Here is a 16071-nt window from a genome sequence, read left to right as displayed (position 1 = left end):
GCTATGGTGGACGCTGATACTATTGTGAGGCTGGTCAATGCAGGCGTAATTTCAGGGCCAGAGGAGAGCAAGTCTACTTGCTACTGCTAAGTCAATCTTTGAGACCAGGATTAAGAGGAAGAGGCATGTAAACTGGAGTTAAGAGCCAGACTCTGAGGCCTGATTCTCTGGGTTCAAACCCCAGTTCCAGCACTTAGTTGGTCTGTAACATTGCTCAAGTCATTTGGCCTCTGGGTAACTCAGTTTCCTTGTCTGTCAAATGAAGATAATACCCACATGATGAGGTGATGAGGATTAAATAAGTTTTGTGTTTATGTCAAGTGTTTTGAACAATACTCAGCATATAGTATATACTATATATGTGTGAGCTATCACTGTTAATTGAACTTTTATGCTTTATGGGTACCAAAAAATGTTAAATGTATTGTTTTTAATCATCAGGGAAATTCACCTAGATTAATGAGAAATAGAAAGGCTACAAGCTGTACCATGAGACTGTAGAATAAATGGGAACTTCAAAGGGAGCATTTTGGAATAATCTTTGGTACCTTAAGTTTCTGAGTTCTTGTTTCATGCTAAGCCAGCAGAGGTCAACATGTTTTCAAGTCCAAATGCTAAGAATGCTAAGAAAAAAATGCAGTATAGCAGTGATTTGAATAGAACAATTTCCTTTGTCTGTAGTACAAGGTTTCCTTCCAAGACAAAGTCAGCCCAAAAAGAGCAGAAAATGATAAGGAAGTAAGTCTGGGGCAATGGGGGTGGCACTGATCTCATTCAAGTCATCCAGGAAAGACTTGTTCTTTCCCCAAGAATTTACTTTTTCTAAGCTGGCCTCAGACAGGAAGCAAACCTCAGGGTGCTGAGCCAGGCTCTATGCACCTGATGTTGGGAATGGCTTGTGTGGCCTGGGACAACATGACAGAGTCTTGCGTACAGTCTGTGACGGTCAGTGCCTCATTTCTCTCGGTTCTCCAGGCTCATGATGTAGGACCTGCATATTCTCCATGTCAGGCATCAGAGCCCTGATAACTAGACGGAAAATGAGGTGCTAAAAAAGATATTCTTTCCCCTATTCTGAAATGCTGTGATGTTATTCAAAATGTTCTTTAATAGACTTCTTATCCCAGGCCAACCCCAGCCTCCTCCTATGTCATGGGATAAAAGGCCCAGCTCAAAGATCCTAGAGATCTCACTTGATTTAACTTTCTGCCACCAATAAAAGGTACTCTTGCCTCTGTGTGAACAGATGAAAACAGATTGATTCTCTTTATACTAGTACTTAGTTTTGGCCTTCTATTTTTAGCCTCATCCTAATCCCTTTCTTCAAAAACTCTGCATGGCTCCATTGTCTATTTTTAATACCTTCTAAACATCATTTTTCTTCAAGTAAATGTTCCAGCACCTTCTCAAAGTCGATATACATCCAAAATCAAGCTTGTCTCTTAGAAAACACTAGCTCAACTATCTTTATCCCTTAAATGCCTATCAGGTGGGAAACTCTTTCAATTAATATTTAACATTCCTCTCTGAAAAATCATATCATTAATTTTTGGTCCTTGTCATACTAAACCTACCAGTAACATTTTACTCAGTTCATCACTTTTCCTCCTTGCATTTGACTTGCAAGGCACACAAACACCTGACTTTTCTCTGACCTCAGGGCTTTCTCCTAGTTTCTTTTCTGGTGTCCCCTCCCTACCTCAGCTTCATGCTGAGGTGAAGGGCTCAGTCCTTGGTCCTCTTCTCTCTCTACACATTTCCCTTGGTAATCTCACTTAGTTGCATTGCTTCAAACACCACCCATGTGCTGATAATTCCCAAACATCTGTCTTGGATCAGTCCTCTCTCCTAATTTGCATACTTATACATCCAACTGCTTACTAGACATCTCCAGCTGTCTAACAGACATGCAAACTCATTACCTATGACAATGACTTCCCGATCTTACCTTGAAAGCTACGCAATTAACAGAGAGTTCCTCATCCCAAAGTAAGTCAATACCATCCTTCCAGTAGTTTAGGCAAAAACCCCTGGATTCATCCTTGAATTCTCAAGGATATAGCTCACTTATTGTCAGAACATCCTGTTCTTCCAAAATACATCTACACCCTGCTTCTCTCCTGTCTACTCTGGCCACCTTGGTCTGAGCCATCAGGGTCTGCTTGGATTACTATACTAGCCTCTTCACTGGTCTTCATGTTTCTGTCCTTACCCTGGACACTCTGCTCTTAATCATCAAAGTGATCCCTTTAAAATGTGAGTTAGATCATGTCACTCATTTGGGAAAAATCCTCCAATGGCTTCTTGGTGTAGTAAGAGCAAAAGTCGAAGTCCTTGCAATGGCCGACAATGCCTTGTAGAATCTGTTTCTTCCCATTATCCGTGCAATCTCTCTCCTCAAGTTCTACCTCACTCTCTTACAGAAAGCAGTCTGTCACTTTTCCCCAAACAAGCTGGCATTATCCTATCTTGGGATATTTGCTCTAGCTTTTTTTTTTTTTTTAACGATTTTATTTATGCATACAAGAACTGGGGTATAGGCCATATGTGTGGCGTGTGAGAGGATTCACCAGAGACAGATTGGGGAACAGAACAGGCAGATTGACCGAAATACACTGCTGAGGGGAGCTGCGGGCGAGACAGGAGAGTTCTGCTGCACCATGTGGTCACCTCCCTGGCTGGGAATCGAACTCATGCTGCAGTGGCTGTGGATAGCTTCGTAGTGCTGACGCTTAACCCCATGTGCCACCAGGGAGGCCCCTGCTCTAGCTTTTTCTCTGCCTGACCCACTCTTCCTCAAATGCCCAGTTGGCTATAACCCTCTGGCTTCTTTTAGCTTTTTGCACGTTACCCCTACCCTTTCCATGAGCTCTACTCTGATCACCCTTTTTAATACTACGATCAACCACAGCAAGTCCTGATCCTCTTGACCTTACTCTTTTTCTTATTTTCATACCACTCATCAATCTCTCACAAACTATATAATTTACTATGATTTATATGCACTAGACTGTCAGCTCCGTGCAAGAAGGCAACTTTGTGTAATCCACTGATGTGTCCCAAGTGCCTCCAGCAGGACAGGCATATAGCAGGCACTTAATAAGCATTTTCTACATGAATGAACACAAGTTAATCAGTAATGTATGTCCGAGTCAATACTGAATCCTAATGCTAGTCATTCTACTATGGGAACATTCCTATTATCCATTCCTTCTTGCTTCATACCTGTTCCTATCCTAATGTTACTTTTGTCTCACAACTGAGTTGTTGAAGCTCACTGACTTGACCCTCAGCACCTGTCATCCATGTGGTTTGCACATAGCAAACCAGTAGCTTAAACCACAGCAATACAGGGTTGCTCATGCCATTCCCAAGCCCAAGGTGTCAAGCTTGGTCTCTGCAAGGGCCCTCAAACCCCTTCTCGCAGTCTCTGCTTATGTCTCTCACTATGCTTTCCTCTGTGAACCTCCTTCCTCCTCACTGTTTTCCATTCCTGTCAGCACACTAGAACCTTCATTCCTTCACTCACAATGCATATCCCTACCCTCGGGGCCCTTCCCTCTTCTCTAAATCACCATCCTAACTCACTTCCCATTTCTTCTGCAAAGACTTTCTTGACCCTCCCGTTCACCAGAGTTTCCATTTCTGCATTCACTCTGCTTACAGGATGGACTCTCCATTCAGCTGACACTTAATGCTACATTGCCATAGTGTGGTATGGATTTTTCTTTACTTTTATGTAATTCATAAAATGTTATATACAAGTCTATGGACATCTGGCAAAAAGCAAGATTTAATTTTTAATTGGGAGGCTGACTGATATGTTTTCTTGCTCCACTTACATTATAGGATCCCTAAAACACTTTCCTTTAACTTCCTGACTTTTCCCATGGACTCAAACACAGGCTAGGCACCCAATAGGCGAGTGGTGATGTTTGCAAGGCAGCTGAAAGATTCAGAATCCCCAGAGGGAAGAGGGCGTGAGCGCTTAGGCATTTTGCTAGGGTACGATGGCCAAGGGAAAAAACGTATTAGTAGAGTAAGTCAAGGTGAAAAACAAAAAAGACTGTGTAAGGAGGTAGTCTCCCATTTAGTTTCTTTTCATTAGCTGTTACTCATGTGACTTGTAATCTGAAAATGTATAGCACTGTTGGAGTTCAGTTCTTTTTGGATAATCATCTTGTTTTGTGTGGATGTTTTTCCACTTTGAAAAAAGGAAAGAAATAGAGCTCTTCAGTGAAGTAGGGGCCCTAGAGCCCTAAATGCAACCCATTATCTATTGTAGTGAATTGGCCCAAAGTCACAGCATATTGAAGGCCCCCTAGATCATTCTGCTGGCCCAGGCTCAGAGAAGGGGCTTTTAGCAGGTAACCATGAGAAGATGCAAGCGAGGCCACGCGTTCTGGGTGCCAGTGTCAGCACTTGCTCCTCCCAGTCTTTCCCAGGCTCTCATGGATTCATCCAACAGACACCCACAGAGTACCTACTGCTGCCATGATCTCATTTACCCTCACCATAGCTCTCGGACATACATATCATCACCTGCCTGTTTTATGCCTGGAGACCTTGCTTGGATAGGTTAGTAACTTGCCCAGGTGTAGTTAGCAAATAGTAGGTCTGAGATTTGGACCCAGGATGGGGCTGACACCGAAGTCTGTGTTCTCACAGGGAACTGCTGTCCCTGTGCCTCCCAGGTGCTCAGAATATATTTCAGAGAGGCCCAAGTGAATAAATGACCTAAAGGTTCTGACAAACACAATCCAACCACCTGAGACAATGCAGAGGAATAATAACATTGTTTGTTAAAGAGATATTGTTTAAGTGTTGACATGGCCTCTGTATTTGAATGAAACTTTCTGGAGTAGAAATCTGAGCTTCTTGCTAACAGTCTCAAACAGGCTTTCATTCCCTTTTCTTCTTCCCGAGACCTGCAATCTGGTGTTTAGTGAACACTCCAAGTCCACTAAACACTGGTGTTTAGTGTTTAGTGAACACTCCAAGTCCTCTGAAGTTCAAGTACGACACAGGGACACCAAGGTCCCGGATTCCATGACGGTCATCTCTCCATTTCCCTCCCTTCTGTCAGGCTGGTGGCCTCAGTGAAAAGTCCAAGTCCTGCCTCCCACACACAATCTGCTAACCATCTTAAATGTATTCATCTTGTCAAGATCTGACCCCGACTGTGTAAATCAGTTGAGATGGAAATATGATGTCCCACGGCTAATTTCAAGACAAATGACACAAAAGCCAACCCCTTAAAGTACAAAAGACCAAGATCTGAGAGGGCAGGCAGCTTGGAGCTTGAATCTCTCCAGCTATCAGAGTTTTATGACAATTACTGGATCCGTTGCTGACCCAGGAAACTCAGGCCAAGAAGCTCTGTCATCCCAGCCTGCATGTGTCTGCTTTCATGCTCCCAGCCGTCACTCTCCATCACAGGGAAGCTAGTGAGACCGTTCCCTGGATTACTAGTCCATGAAAGAGACTGACTGAAATCAGGGCCTCTTCCAGAATATATTAATGATACAATAATCACTTAATTCCCCCAAGGTGCAAGTAACCCCTAACTAAATGTAAAATTAGAAAAAGAATTTAAAAGTCTCCCATTGTAGTATTAGCAATGCAGCATCTTCAGCATTTCCTTGGTTATTCCACTAAGGTACTGTTTCAATTAATAGGGTTCTAGCCAACACTCCTACATGTTTGAGAAAATGTTTAAAAAGGCTCACTAGCCAAAAGATCCAAGTGGAGGTAGAAGCCAAGAAGCCGTCACTGCCAATTCTTAATCCTCTCATATCTTTATAATTGGGGGTTCCTGCAATTTGACAGGCACATAGAGTCTAACCACAAAAGCTTCCCCCTAGAGAGTGATCTCGGCACTGACATGTATTCGTGGAACACATGCAAAGTAGCACCAAGGAATTCTGTGTAATGACGGGCCACGTTGCCACTTTATATAAGCATCCATGGCATGTGTGTCCACGTGCTCGGCCTAAGTGGAGAGCCACAGACAGGACTGCTGGCCCCTGTGCCCGTGTGCACAGGGGACTGCTTCAGTGGTCAAAGGAGCATGAGGCTGTCCTCTGCTCTGCCCTCTTGCAAAGCAGTCCCTGCCCCGCCTCTCCTAGTGGATTAGACTGAGCAAGGTGGGGACCCCAGCATCACACCAGGCCATAGCACAGAGCAGCATTCTCAGTTAGCAAACCTGCTCCCCCTGGTGAGGAGGAAAAGCACCCCAACAACTGGGGATTAAAACCAGGAAATGCAAGAAAGGGAACATTCCAGGGTGAAATTGAAAATAATAAAAAAGGAAGAAACAGTGGGGAGGGGGAAGAAGAAAGAAAATGCACAAAGCCCAGGAGGCTGTCTGGTTAACCATGGGTTAGAATCGGGTTTAGAGAATCACACAGATCTCAGTGTCTCAGCAAGTCCAAAACCCCAGGGTGAAAGACACGTGGGTGAAAGGCACTCTGTTTGCGGAAACGGGAAGTGTCTTTCTTGCCCCACTTATTCTGTAAAAATTTTTTTTTAGTCTGTTTTTAACCCAAATTTGGACCATTGATCATTTTTCACCGTTCTAGAATCAAAAGAGCAACAAAGTTGGGTTCCAAAGGTCCCTTTCCCACAGCCAATTCCAATCAGCCCTTTTCTCCCAGGGTTACAGGTGCTCGAGCGGACATTCTCAGCAGGACATGCCACACACAGCAAGTCGCCAAACCAGACTGTGCTAAAGGGCTCCAGGGACTTACTTGTACTTGTGCTGGTTCCAATAGTATTGATTGTGGTGGGGACGGATGAGGAGGAGTAGAGGGGCACATGGCCGTTCTCACAGCCCAGGCTTTTGTCCTGCCAGTTGGAGGCGTTGATGCAAATCCCAGAATCCCGAGAGTTCTGCCAGCCGTTGAGCTTGTCGTCCGAGTTCTGTCTTTGGTGATAGTAGTGCGTCTGCCCGTAATCCACAGAGTCTGAGCGGCCTCGGTTCTGGCCACCAAAGCTGGTGGACGTGCGGTCCTCCAAGTGGTTCAGCCACATGGCCAAAGCGCTCCGGTCTTCTAACGACGTGGCGGGGTGGATCAAAGCATAGGACAGCAGCTGCCTGCTCTCCTCGATGTGCTGGTTGTGCTCAATAGAGTGCGCCAGGATTTTGGGCAGCAGTTTCATATACTCTACTTTTGCGTCAAGGTTTCCTGGCTTCAGCAAAGGCAGGTGAGTTAATAGGAGGGAAATCACTTTATCCTTGGATTCCTGCTGCCATTGGTTAATGATTCCTGAAAAGGAAAATACACAAGACAAATAAGCAAATATACCCACAATGACACAAAACGTCATGCCGTAAAGAGGATCTCTTGGTTTAGAGGCCCAATCTATGAACCTAGGCTGAATTTTCTCCAACAGTCCGTGCACAGGATCGGTAGCCAACCTCAGGCTGTCTGAGGGCAGTGAATGATGACATTGGAGCAAAGATTGTTAGGGATTTCATAGTTCAATCGGATTCTTTTCCACGTCTCCAAAGGGGCTACAGCTACTTGGCACAACCAAATAAATTTATAGTCCTGTTCTCTTTTTCAGAAAGGTCTAGCCTCATCTTCAGACAGACGGCAGTTGGGGATTGGCGAGGAAGGGGGTAGTGCAGGGAAAGAGGGGAGGTATAAGAATAAGAAACCCTTCACAGAAAAGTCAGAGTTAGGGTGGACCCAACATGGGAGTCCTGGCGGTAAGACAGTTTCTTCCCTCCCCCCTCACCTGTGGTAACGTGGTTTTAAACTCTGCAAAGGCATTTGTGTGAAGGGGATAAAACTTCCTAGATGGAGAAATCAGGAGGAAAAGGAGTCCCCTGATCTGAGTGAAGTAAGCCTGTACCTTTCTCACGAGAAGCTAACTCAGAAAACAACTGCGACCTCAAAGCTAAAATGAGCAATGCACCCAAGACGGGTCCAGGGGCACCTCTTTTCACACATGGAGGCAAGCTATTTTTCTAGAAGTGAGGATCAGTTTGATTATTTTAATTGTGGTTAAAACACATGATATAATATTTACCATTTTAACCATTTTGAAGTATATTGTTTTGTAGCATTAAGCGCAGTCACAACACTGTGTAATCATCACCAAGGAGATCAGCTTCATCTTCCCAAACTGGAGCTCTATACACATTAAACCATAACTCCCCATTCCCCCCAAATCCCCCCACACCCCCCACTGCCATACTTTTGTCTAATTTTTCTAGGTACCTCATATAAGGGAATCACCCAGTATTTGTCCTTTTGTGACTGGCTGATTTCACATAGTATAGTGTCCTCAGGGTTCATCCATGTGAAGATAAGTTTTTAATATACAAGGATCCATCCTTGCCCCCTTCTACCCAAAACACAAATTTGTTGCCGTCAGGTAAACATAGGTAAACAATGCATTCTGCTCTGATTTGCCTTTGAGAAGTAGATCATTCTGGAGACTGAGAGTCACTCCTGACACTTGGAGACCTCAACTCTGCCCCACTGAGGACCTTGCTGGGGCCAAGGCAGGGCAGTCCTGCTGGCTGTCACAGATGCAGGCCTAAAATGGGGTTCCTGGAATTTAGCAGAAGGGCGTCACAATCCTAGTTAAGGAACAAGCACGTCAGAACAAGCTCAGGAATCACTGCTGACCACAAGCTACAAATGCATCAGCCATGTCTCATGGGGCCTCCAGACCACAGGGCGAGGAAGGCATGTATGTAATGAAAGAAGGTGGTCTTTAGAGTCAGGCAGAACTGGGCACAAATCCCAGATCTGTCACTCTATTTGCAATGGAACCTTAGTAAGTTACTTAACCTCTCTGAGCCTCAGTTCTCTCATCAGTCAAGAGCTTTGCCAAGTGCATTGCCCCTCCTTGTGCTGAATTACATGAAGTCATGTATCAAAGGGGCCAGTCAAGTACTTGATGGTGGAAATAGTTCCTTCTACATGTCTCTATGTTAGTCAGGCCCACATTACAGCTACATAGGTGGTTTTGGCAACCAAGATTTAAAAATAAAAGAGAGACTAGAGATGACCCAGGAGAGGTCATTAAAAATTATCAGAGTTGAAAAAGAGGTAGAAAGTCAAAGGTAAAAGAAAATGGAGTAACTGAGCTGAAGGTGCCTGATGATTCAAAGGGGGAGCTTCATGTTGAACAGCAACCTGGTGTAGAAGCGCTCATGATGGAGGCAGAAGGGGTTAGGATTGGCTGCAGAGAAGAATGAAATGTCCAAATAACGAAAGACTCAGCGGAGTCTTTAATAAAGCTCTAAGAATCTCTGTCCTGAGTCTTGAAGAATAGAGATAAATGGTCTAGAGAAGCACTGTCAAGCACTGTCATATAAAGTGAGCCATGTATGCAATTGAACATTTTTACTGTTAAAAGTAAATAGATGAAATTCATTTTAATGACTTATTTTGCTAAATCCAATATATCAAAATATTATCATTTCAACATGTAATGAATATAAAATTACTGATGACATAGTTCACTTCTTTTCTTTGTATTAAGTCTTCCAAACCTAGGGTGTATTTTACCTCTGACAGCACATCTCCACTTGCACTAGCAGCAGCTGAGTGCTCAGAAGCCTCTGGCGGCTGGTGGCTACTGAATTGGCCAGCACAGGGCTATAGTCATTCAGATGAGGAAGGCAGCACTGGTGACCTCGAGGTCCCTCCCAGTTCCCTGACTCTATATTTAGCTACTTGCCATCTGACACAAGACAACCCTCATGCATTCCACCAGGTAGTCTCCCTTTTAAAGGAGCTCCGGAAGATGATGAAGACACCAATTTTAACTTTCTCATCAATACATTTTCAGCAAACACCTATCACATTTTAAATTATGAATATGCTTAGAATGGAGATAAAATCAATTTATTAAGCCCAAGGAGCTAAAGAGTCACTTTCAAGAAGCAAAAGGCTTGAGAGAAGAAGATGAATCTATATTCCACACCAGCACGCCGATCAGACGTGGCTAGATCACACTCTGGAAAATGTACGTTTAAAAACAAAATTTGGGAACAACCTGTAATAAAAATGCACAAAGCTGAGGAACTGCCTAACTTTCTGCTAGGTCACTTCCCTGTCTGGATAGTCTACCCTTCTGCAGAAAGGTCAGCCTTAAAAAAATCAGGAACAAAACAAAACGTAAATAGGACTCAGAGTGCAAACCGACATGCCACCTCCATGTAAGTGCACCCTGCCGGGGTTAACCTGAGATCTAGAAGAGGTTGAACAAGCACAGCAGAGGAAAGGAAAACAAGAGGTTGCAGCCCTTGGTCCCTGCCGGGGTTGAAAATGCTTCTTTCTCTCCCCTGGGGACAGGACTTGCATGGTGTGGAACTGTGGTGTGGCCAGGTAGACTGCTATGATTTTTGTTCACTGTCACCGGGAACATGGAAATAAGATTGCCTTCTGAAGGCTTACTACCTCTCCTGGAGCAAACCATTTCTGCTGCTGCAGCTGCTGTCACCACCGACAACTAACAGTATGAATAAGTTTTGGATGTGCCAGGCCCTCTTCTAAGCACTGTGCACATAATGCTCATTTCATTTCTCACCAGAAGCTCATGAGGTAGGTTTTACTATAGCCTTATTTTACAGATGAAGACACAGAGGCACAAAGAGGTCAAATAACATGCCCCAGGTCCCCTAGGTAGTGAGGTGGCAGAAGGGGAGGGGTGATGAATTAGCAAAAAGATATATAATAGCTACCATATTGGAAGAGCTTAGGCATAAATTAAGTACATTAATATTTATTATCTATATGTAATTATATAATATAGAAAATATAAAAGGTATGCAAATAATACATAGTTACATATAATATATATATTTATAAATGTAAAGATTTACTATATTAATAGAGTACCTGGTTCAGCAGTAGAGTAGGTCAGTTAGGAAGTATAGAAAAGAAGTGAGTTGCAGAGACCATACAGGTCTTACATTGATTATGGTCTTAAAATATGTCCACAATTTGTTTGGCACTTCTCCCTTTATAGGGAGGAACCTAATTCCTTTCCCTGTGACAGCTGGACTTAGGGAGCCACTAGTAGCAAACAGAAAGTGGTAGAAGTAATAGTGTGTGACACTTCGTGGATTAGGTTAAAAAGGCATTGCAGCTTTTTCCTTGCTCTCTCTTGTACTGCTCATTCTGGGGAAGCCTACTGCCCTGTTGTGAGGACACTTAAGTAACAGGTCCTGATGGTGAGAAACTGAGGCTTCCTGCCAACAGCCAACAGCAACTTGCCAGCCATGTGAGGGAACCACCTTGGAACCAACAGCCCCCACAAAGCCCTCAGATGTCTGCACTCAAGCTCAGAGAGACGCAACCACTTGCATTCCTGATCCGCAGAAACTGTATGTGATAACATGGCTAATGTTTTAAGCTGCTAGGTTCTGGGTAATCTGAGTACTTTGTTACATGGCCAAAGATAGTCAACACAACTATGCACTTATACAAGGGAAAAGGAAGATTGAGCCATTTGGCTTTGAGTGGTTCAAACCTTCTGGCAATGTCATTCCATTCTGAGATGGATTCATAAAGCTGACCGACAGCCATTAAACATTCACCTCACTGAGCCTCCCTCATCCTGATTGTCCACTCGCCAAACCACTTTTGGACTATGATTTGCTCCTTAGGTACCTTCAGGCTGAGAAGGAACTGATCATATGGGATTGGAGGTATTTCTAGATTCTATGATGATTATTTTTCAGAGAAACTTAATAAATGGTTTCTGATTATGATTCAGCTTCCTGTGGAGGCCATTCTGTGCTGATTATAGGAACTTTGAGTCTATCTGATCCCTCTGATGATGGCTGCTTAAGGCAAATTAATGTAACCAGCATTGCAGGGTCTGCTTCTCTGATTTCTAGTTAATATGAGTCAAGTTCTCAGGGTGAACACCCCGAGGGCATTGGCAAGAGTGAGCATCTCCATTTCTAAACAGAAGTCAGGGTTTACACTGGCAAACTAGACCCTGCCCAGCTGCCCTCTGGCCTTTTTTGTGTCATCCAAACCACCTACCAGAGAGCAAGGAGCCTTTGCTGAGATATGAGTCCAATGGATTCTCCTTACAGGGAAAGACTTAAGAATTACAATTTTCTTTTTTTTAAAAGCTCTGCATACAAGAGCTGGTGTGCAGGCCAGAGGTGTGTGTGGGGGTTGTGTGTCAAAGGATTCACCAGAGACAGAGTGGGGAGCAGAACAGGCAGATCTACTGAAATACTCTGCTGAGGGGAGCAGTGGGTGAGACAGGAGAGGTCTGCTGTGCCACGTAGGTAGCTCCCTGGCTGGGGATCAAACTTGTGCTGCAGTGGCTGCGGATAGCTTCATAGGTTGCGCCTGAACCCCTTGTACCACCAAGGAGGCCCCAAGAATTATAATTTTCAACTAATCAATCAATTCTGTGATGCAGTTTCTATTATTATCCACCCCAACATCACCTATTCAGGAATAGAAGTCCAAGAGCAGAAAGGTTCAATGGTGTCAACTTACCTCTGTTTCTCCAAATGTTTTCTCTATTTCTCTGAATAAGGAGCAGAGATGTAAGAGTTTACTGGATGTTTTATGTGGGTAAAAGTTAATGATTTATAATTTATAAACCAGTGACATGGGAATCGTAAAATTTTCTTAAAGAGCTATAATTAAAGAGCATGAGGATTAGGAAACTGTCTCAATGATTCTTGGAGTGACAAAGAGTGTATTTAAATACCAAGTCTGGTATTATTACTACACAATGCTGTGTCAATGTTAAAGGGCTCCAGTTGTTAGTAAATTACCCTTAAATTGCTATTTTATTGTACCCTTGTTTTCAGTTTAATAACATTTACCATACAAGGGTTTCTCACAAGTGTATTTAGGCAATTTGCTCATGCAAAAAACTGCTGGAAATTTAAGTGTGCACATACAAGTAGTATTGGTTAAATAAATGTGCTAAAAGGCAGGATACTAGTGAGTGTTAAGTGGTCACATGCTCCCTAGAAGAATTTATGTTACAAACTCAGTCCCAGACACATCATGTAAAGGCTGCTAAATAGTGCAACTCTGCACAACTCAAGGGCAGCCAGCCAGTGTAAGACCACACAGTATGCATTTGGGAGGGATGAGAGCTGATACAGTACAACCTAAAAGTCAGGGGGGCGGGGAATGGCAAATACCAATGGCAAACAGTGGGGTTCTTGGGTTGGCACCTGCCCTTGCCTTCTGTCTCCCAAGGTACTCTCTTATGCTAGGGGTGACTGGATAAATATCCCCATAAATTGATGGAACCCTCCAAGAGATGTGGATTAAACCAGTTATGTTCGGGAACCCAGATAATGTGGAGTTATTGAGTCACTATAGCTTCAAGTGGTGCTTTGAACAGACATAAAGGTTTGATAAGATGGAATTCTCCCTATTTTCAAGGTTGACTGCAGGCTTCTAAGACAGTCTCCAATGATCCTTGCGTCTTGTTTCTTCCTTGGGGTCTCTTCCCACAATGAATCTCAACAAGTTCATGCGACATGAAATTAGGCCTCAGAGGATTTCTGAGATTAGCTCATAAAAGGTCTTGCAGCTTCCACCTCCCTCTCATGGTTCATTCACTCTGGTGGAGAGCAAGCCACGCCAAAACGAAGACGCTCAGGCAGCCCCAGGAGATGTCCATATGGAGAGAACTCAGGCCTCCTGCTAAGAGTCGGCACCAGCTCCCCAGAGGAGTGAGCCAGTAGATTCTTCAGCTCTAGTAAATATCTTGACTGCAACCTTTCAAGAGGCATTGAGCCAGAACTTCCCAAAGCCAAACTGTCCCAACTTCCTAAGAAACTGTGACATAAACATTATTGTGTGAAGCTATAAGTTTTGGGGGTAATCTGGTACACCACAATAATTAACACAAGGAGCCCTGTTAAAAATCACTCAGCAGTGCTACTGTCCCTTGGATTCTCTAAAAAGGCAGGCATCTATGTAGTAGATTCCACAGTCCACTATAACCATATTGCTTCCTCTGAGAGCAAGAAGATCGACAGGTGCTGATCATTCACAAGCACCCGCTCACCCTCAAATGGCAAGGAGTGATGCTGTCCCTACTTTCCAATATCATAACACTCCCTGATTCACCACAATTTTTAGTGGCTATATAAAATTGTCCCCAGGTTTATTAGACTTTTTGGTTTCTTATTCAAAATTTTAGGCACTTCCTAGAAATTTCCTTCAATATAGACAATGGACAGAGTGATCTGCAAATAATACTAAGGTGTCAAATGTCTCCCCAAAACTGTCCAGTCACTTTTTTCTTATTTGATTCCACAGTATTTGATTACTTTTAGTATTAAAACAGTTACATGTAAAAGAGGAAAATAAAATGATTAGCTCAGTTTTCAAAATCTGTGTACATTCCCTTTCTCAACATTCTATTTAAAATGGAAAATTTTCCCACATGCTTGAAAACAAAAGCATAATGGGTGCTTTTCCTGATTGTAACTGACACCAATTAAAGTAATCTTCATGATAAAGATTTGAGAGGCTGAGACAGCAGAATTAAATGTACTTAATATGACTCTTTTGCAAACATCTGTTGAAGAAAGAAAACCAATGCCAACAGGATTGTGTTAAGATTGTATGTCCACATTTTTTTGGCCATCAGTGATTATGTTCTAATAAACCTCATAGGAGTGGCTCTCCTAAGAGTCACATAAATTAGAGATGAAGAAAACTTTACCTTACTCTTGACAAATTAAGACAAATCCTTGCTAACCACATTCAGCTAGTTTTTTCTATGAAAACCCCTCAGAGGAGAGGCTGTAAATGTTCCAAAAGTATGAAGTCTTCCCACTCACTAATCTCCAGTGCCATTCTTGCACTCCCAAGCCCAGCACTGACAAACCCCACATGCCACAAAATGACTCTCCAATAGTATTTCAAAATAATGAATTAGCAATCCTCCTGTGGGCCTTGCAATGGAGAAAAATGTGCTTTGTAACTGCTGCACTTAGATGCAGGCCTGGTTCCACAAAACACTAGAAATGAGAGCCTTGAAAGTGCCCACCATGACACAGCCAGGCTAATTGCAATAATATTTGTTAGTGAAGAACTCCAAGACCAAAGTCCTCGGCAACATCCAGCCAGAGTCAACAAAGGAGTGTCCTGGGAGGAACAGAAACACATGAAATCCAACAGACTGAACTGAAGAATAGCTACTTCACACAATAGGTTTATCCACCTCAATGGCGTCTAGGAAGGGTCAGAGAGAACACGTCTCACCTCCGACAACAGAATCACCCAATGTCTTTAAATGAGTCTGAACTGTTAAATGCCCATGCTTTCTAAAATAATACAAAGTTACCCTACTAAGACAAATTTCTCACCTTGAGAGACAGGATCCAAAGTACAATTGTGAATTTAAGAGCTCTGTGATATAAATAACGACGTCAACATTGTCAACAAAGAACAGCACAGACACTGTCCCCAAATACATGTTATAGAAGTTGACTCACTTACTGGGCTTGAAGTATGAAATACATGTGCAAGTTAGTCCATGGAGAAAAGAAAACAACTGTATGGAGGGCTGAATGCATGATGACAGATTAACTATTATTAGACTTGAAAAGAAGGGCCTAATCAAGTGCACGGGATGGAGTTGGGTGGCTTGCTCTAGAACATCTCCAATCCTGCTCTCCCCCCAGTAGGAAGAGCCCTGTAGAGGGAGTTAGAGGCATGCCTCACTTTCTGGTCTGCCTCTCGAGCTGCTGGCCAACTCCAGGGCCTTGTGTGAAGGTAAGCAGGAAAGGCAGCTTATTTTTACCTGTTACTTGTGCACCAAATTCGTTTTCAGGTTAGCAGATCTGCCCGTGCAATCAGAATTTGATTTTTCAGATTTTTCTGAAAAGGGGATCTTTTTCAATTTCTGAACTCCTCTGGGGCAGAGGGGTAAGGAGGAGAAAAGGTGAGACAATGGTACAGGGTGGTGTTCTCTAGTCAGCCGTGGGAATGGCGTAGGCCATTTCCCTTACTCTGCGCATCCCAGTGTGAAATTAAATAGTCAGAGGTCAGTGGCTGGGCCAGAATCAAGAGGACTAACAGATGAGGACCTTTTAGT

General features: G+C 43.3%; 1 protein-coding gene across 2 annotated transcripts in view; it reads right to left on the bottom strand.

Annotated features, from left to right (window-relative positions):
- The window catches only part of SAMD4A (sterile alpha motif domain containing 4A), a gene marked incomplete at both ends in the record, with an annotated part of 201511 nt that overhangs the window by 72616 nt on the left and 112824 nt on the right, over positions 1-16071 (bottom strand). For both annotated transcript variants that reach the window (XM_084241077.1, XM_084241078.1), the window contains one exon: positions 6750-7268. In XM_084241077.1, coding sequence (XP_084097203.1) covers positions 6750-7268 — 519 coding nt within the window. The remainder of the gene's footprint in view (positions 1-6749; positions 7269-16071) is intronic.

The sequence above is a fragment of the Talpa europaea genome (assembly GCF_964194135.1).
Source record: "Talpa europaea genome assembly, chromosome: 8".
NCBI classification, from domain to species: Eukaryota; Metazoa; Chordata; class Mammalia; order Eulipotyphla; family Talpidae; genus Talpa; species Talpa europaea.
This window is presented reverse-complemented; position numbering and strand designations above follow the sequence as displayed.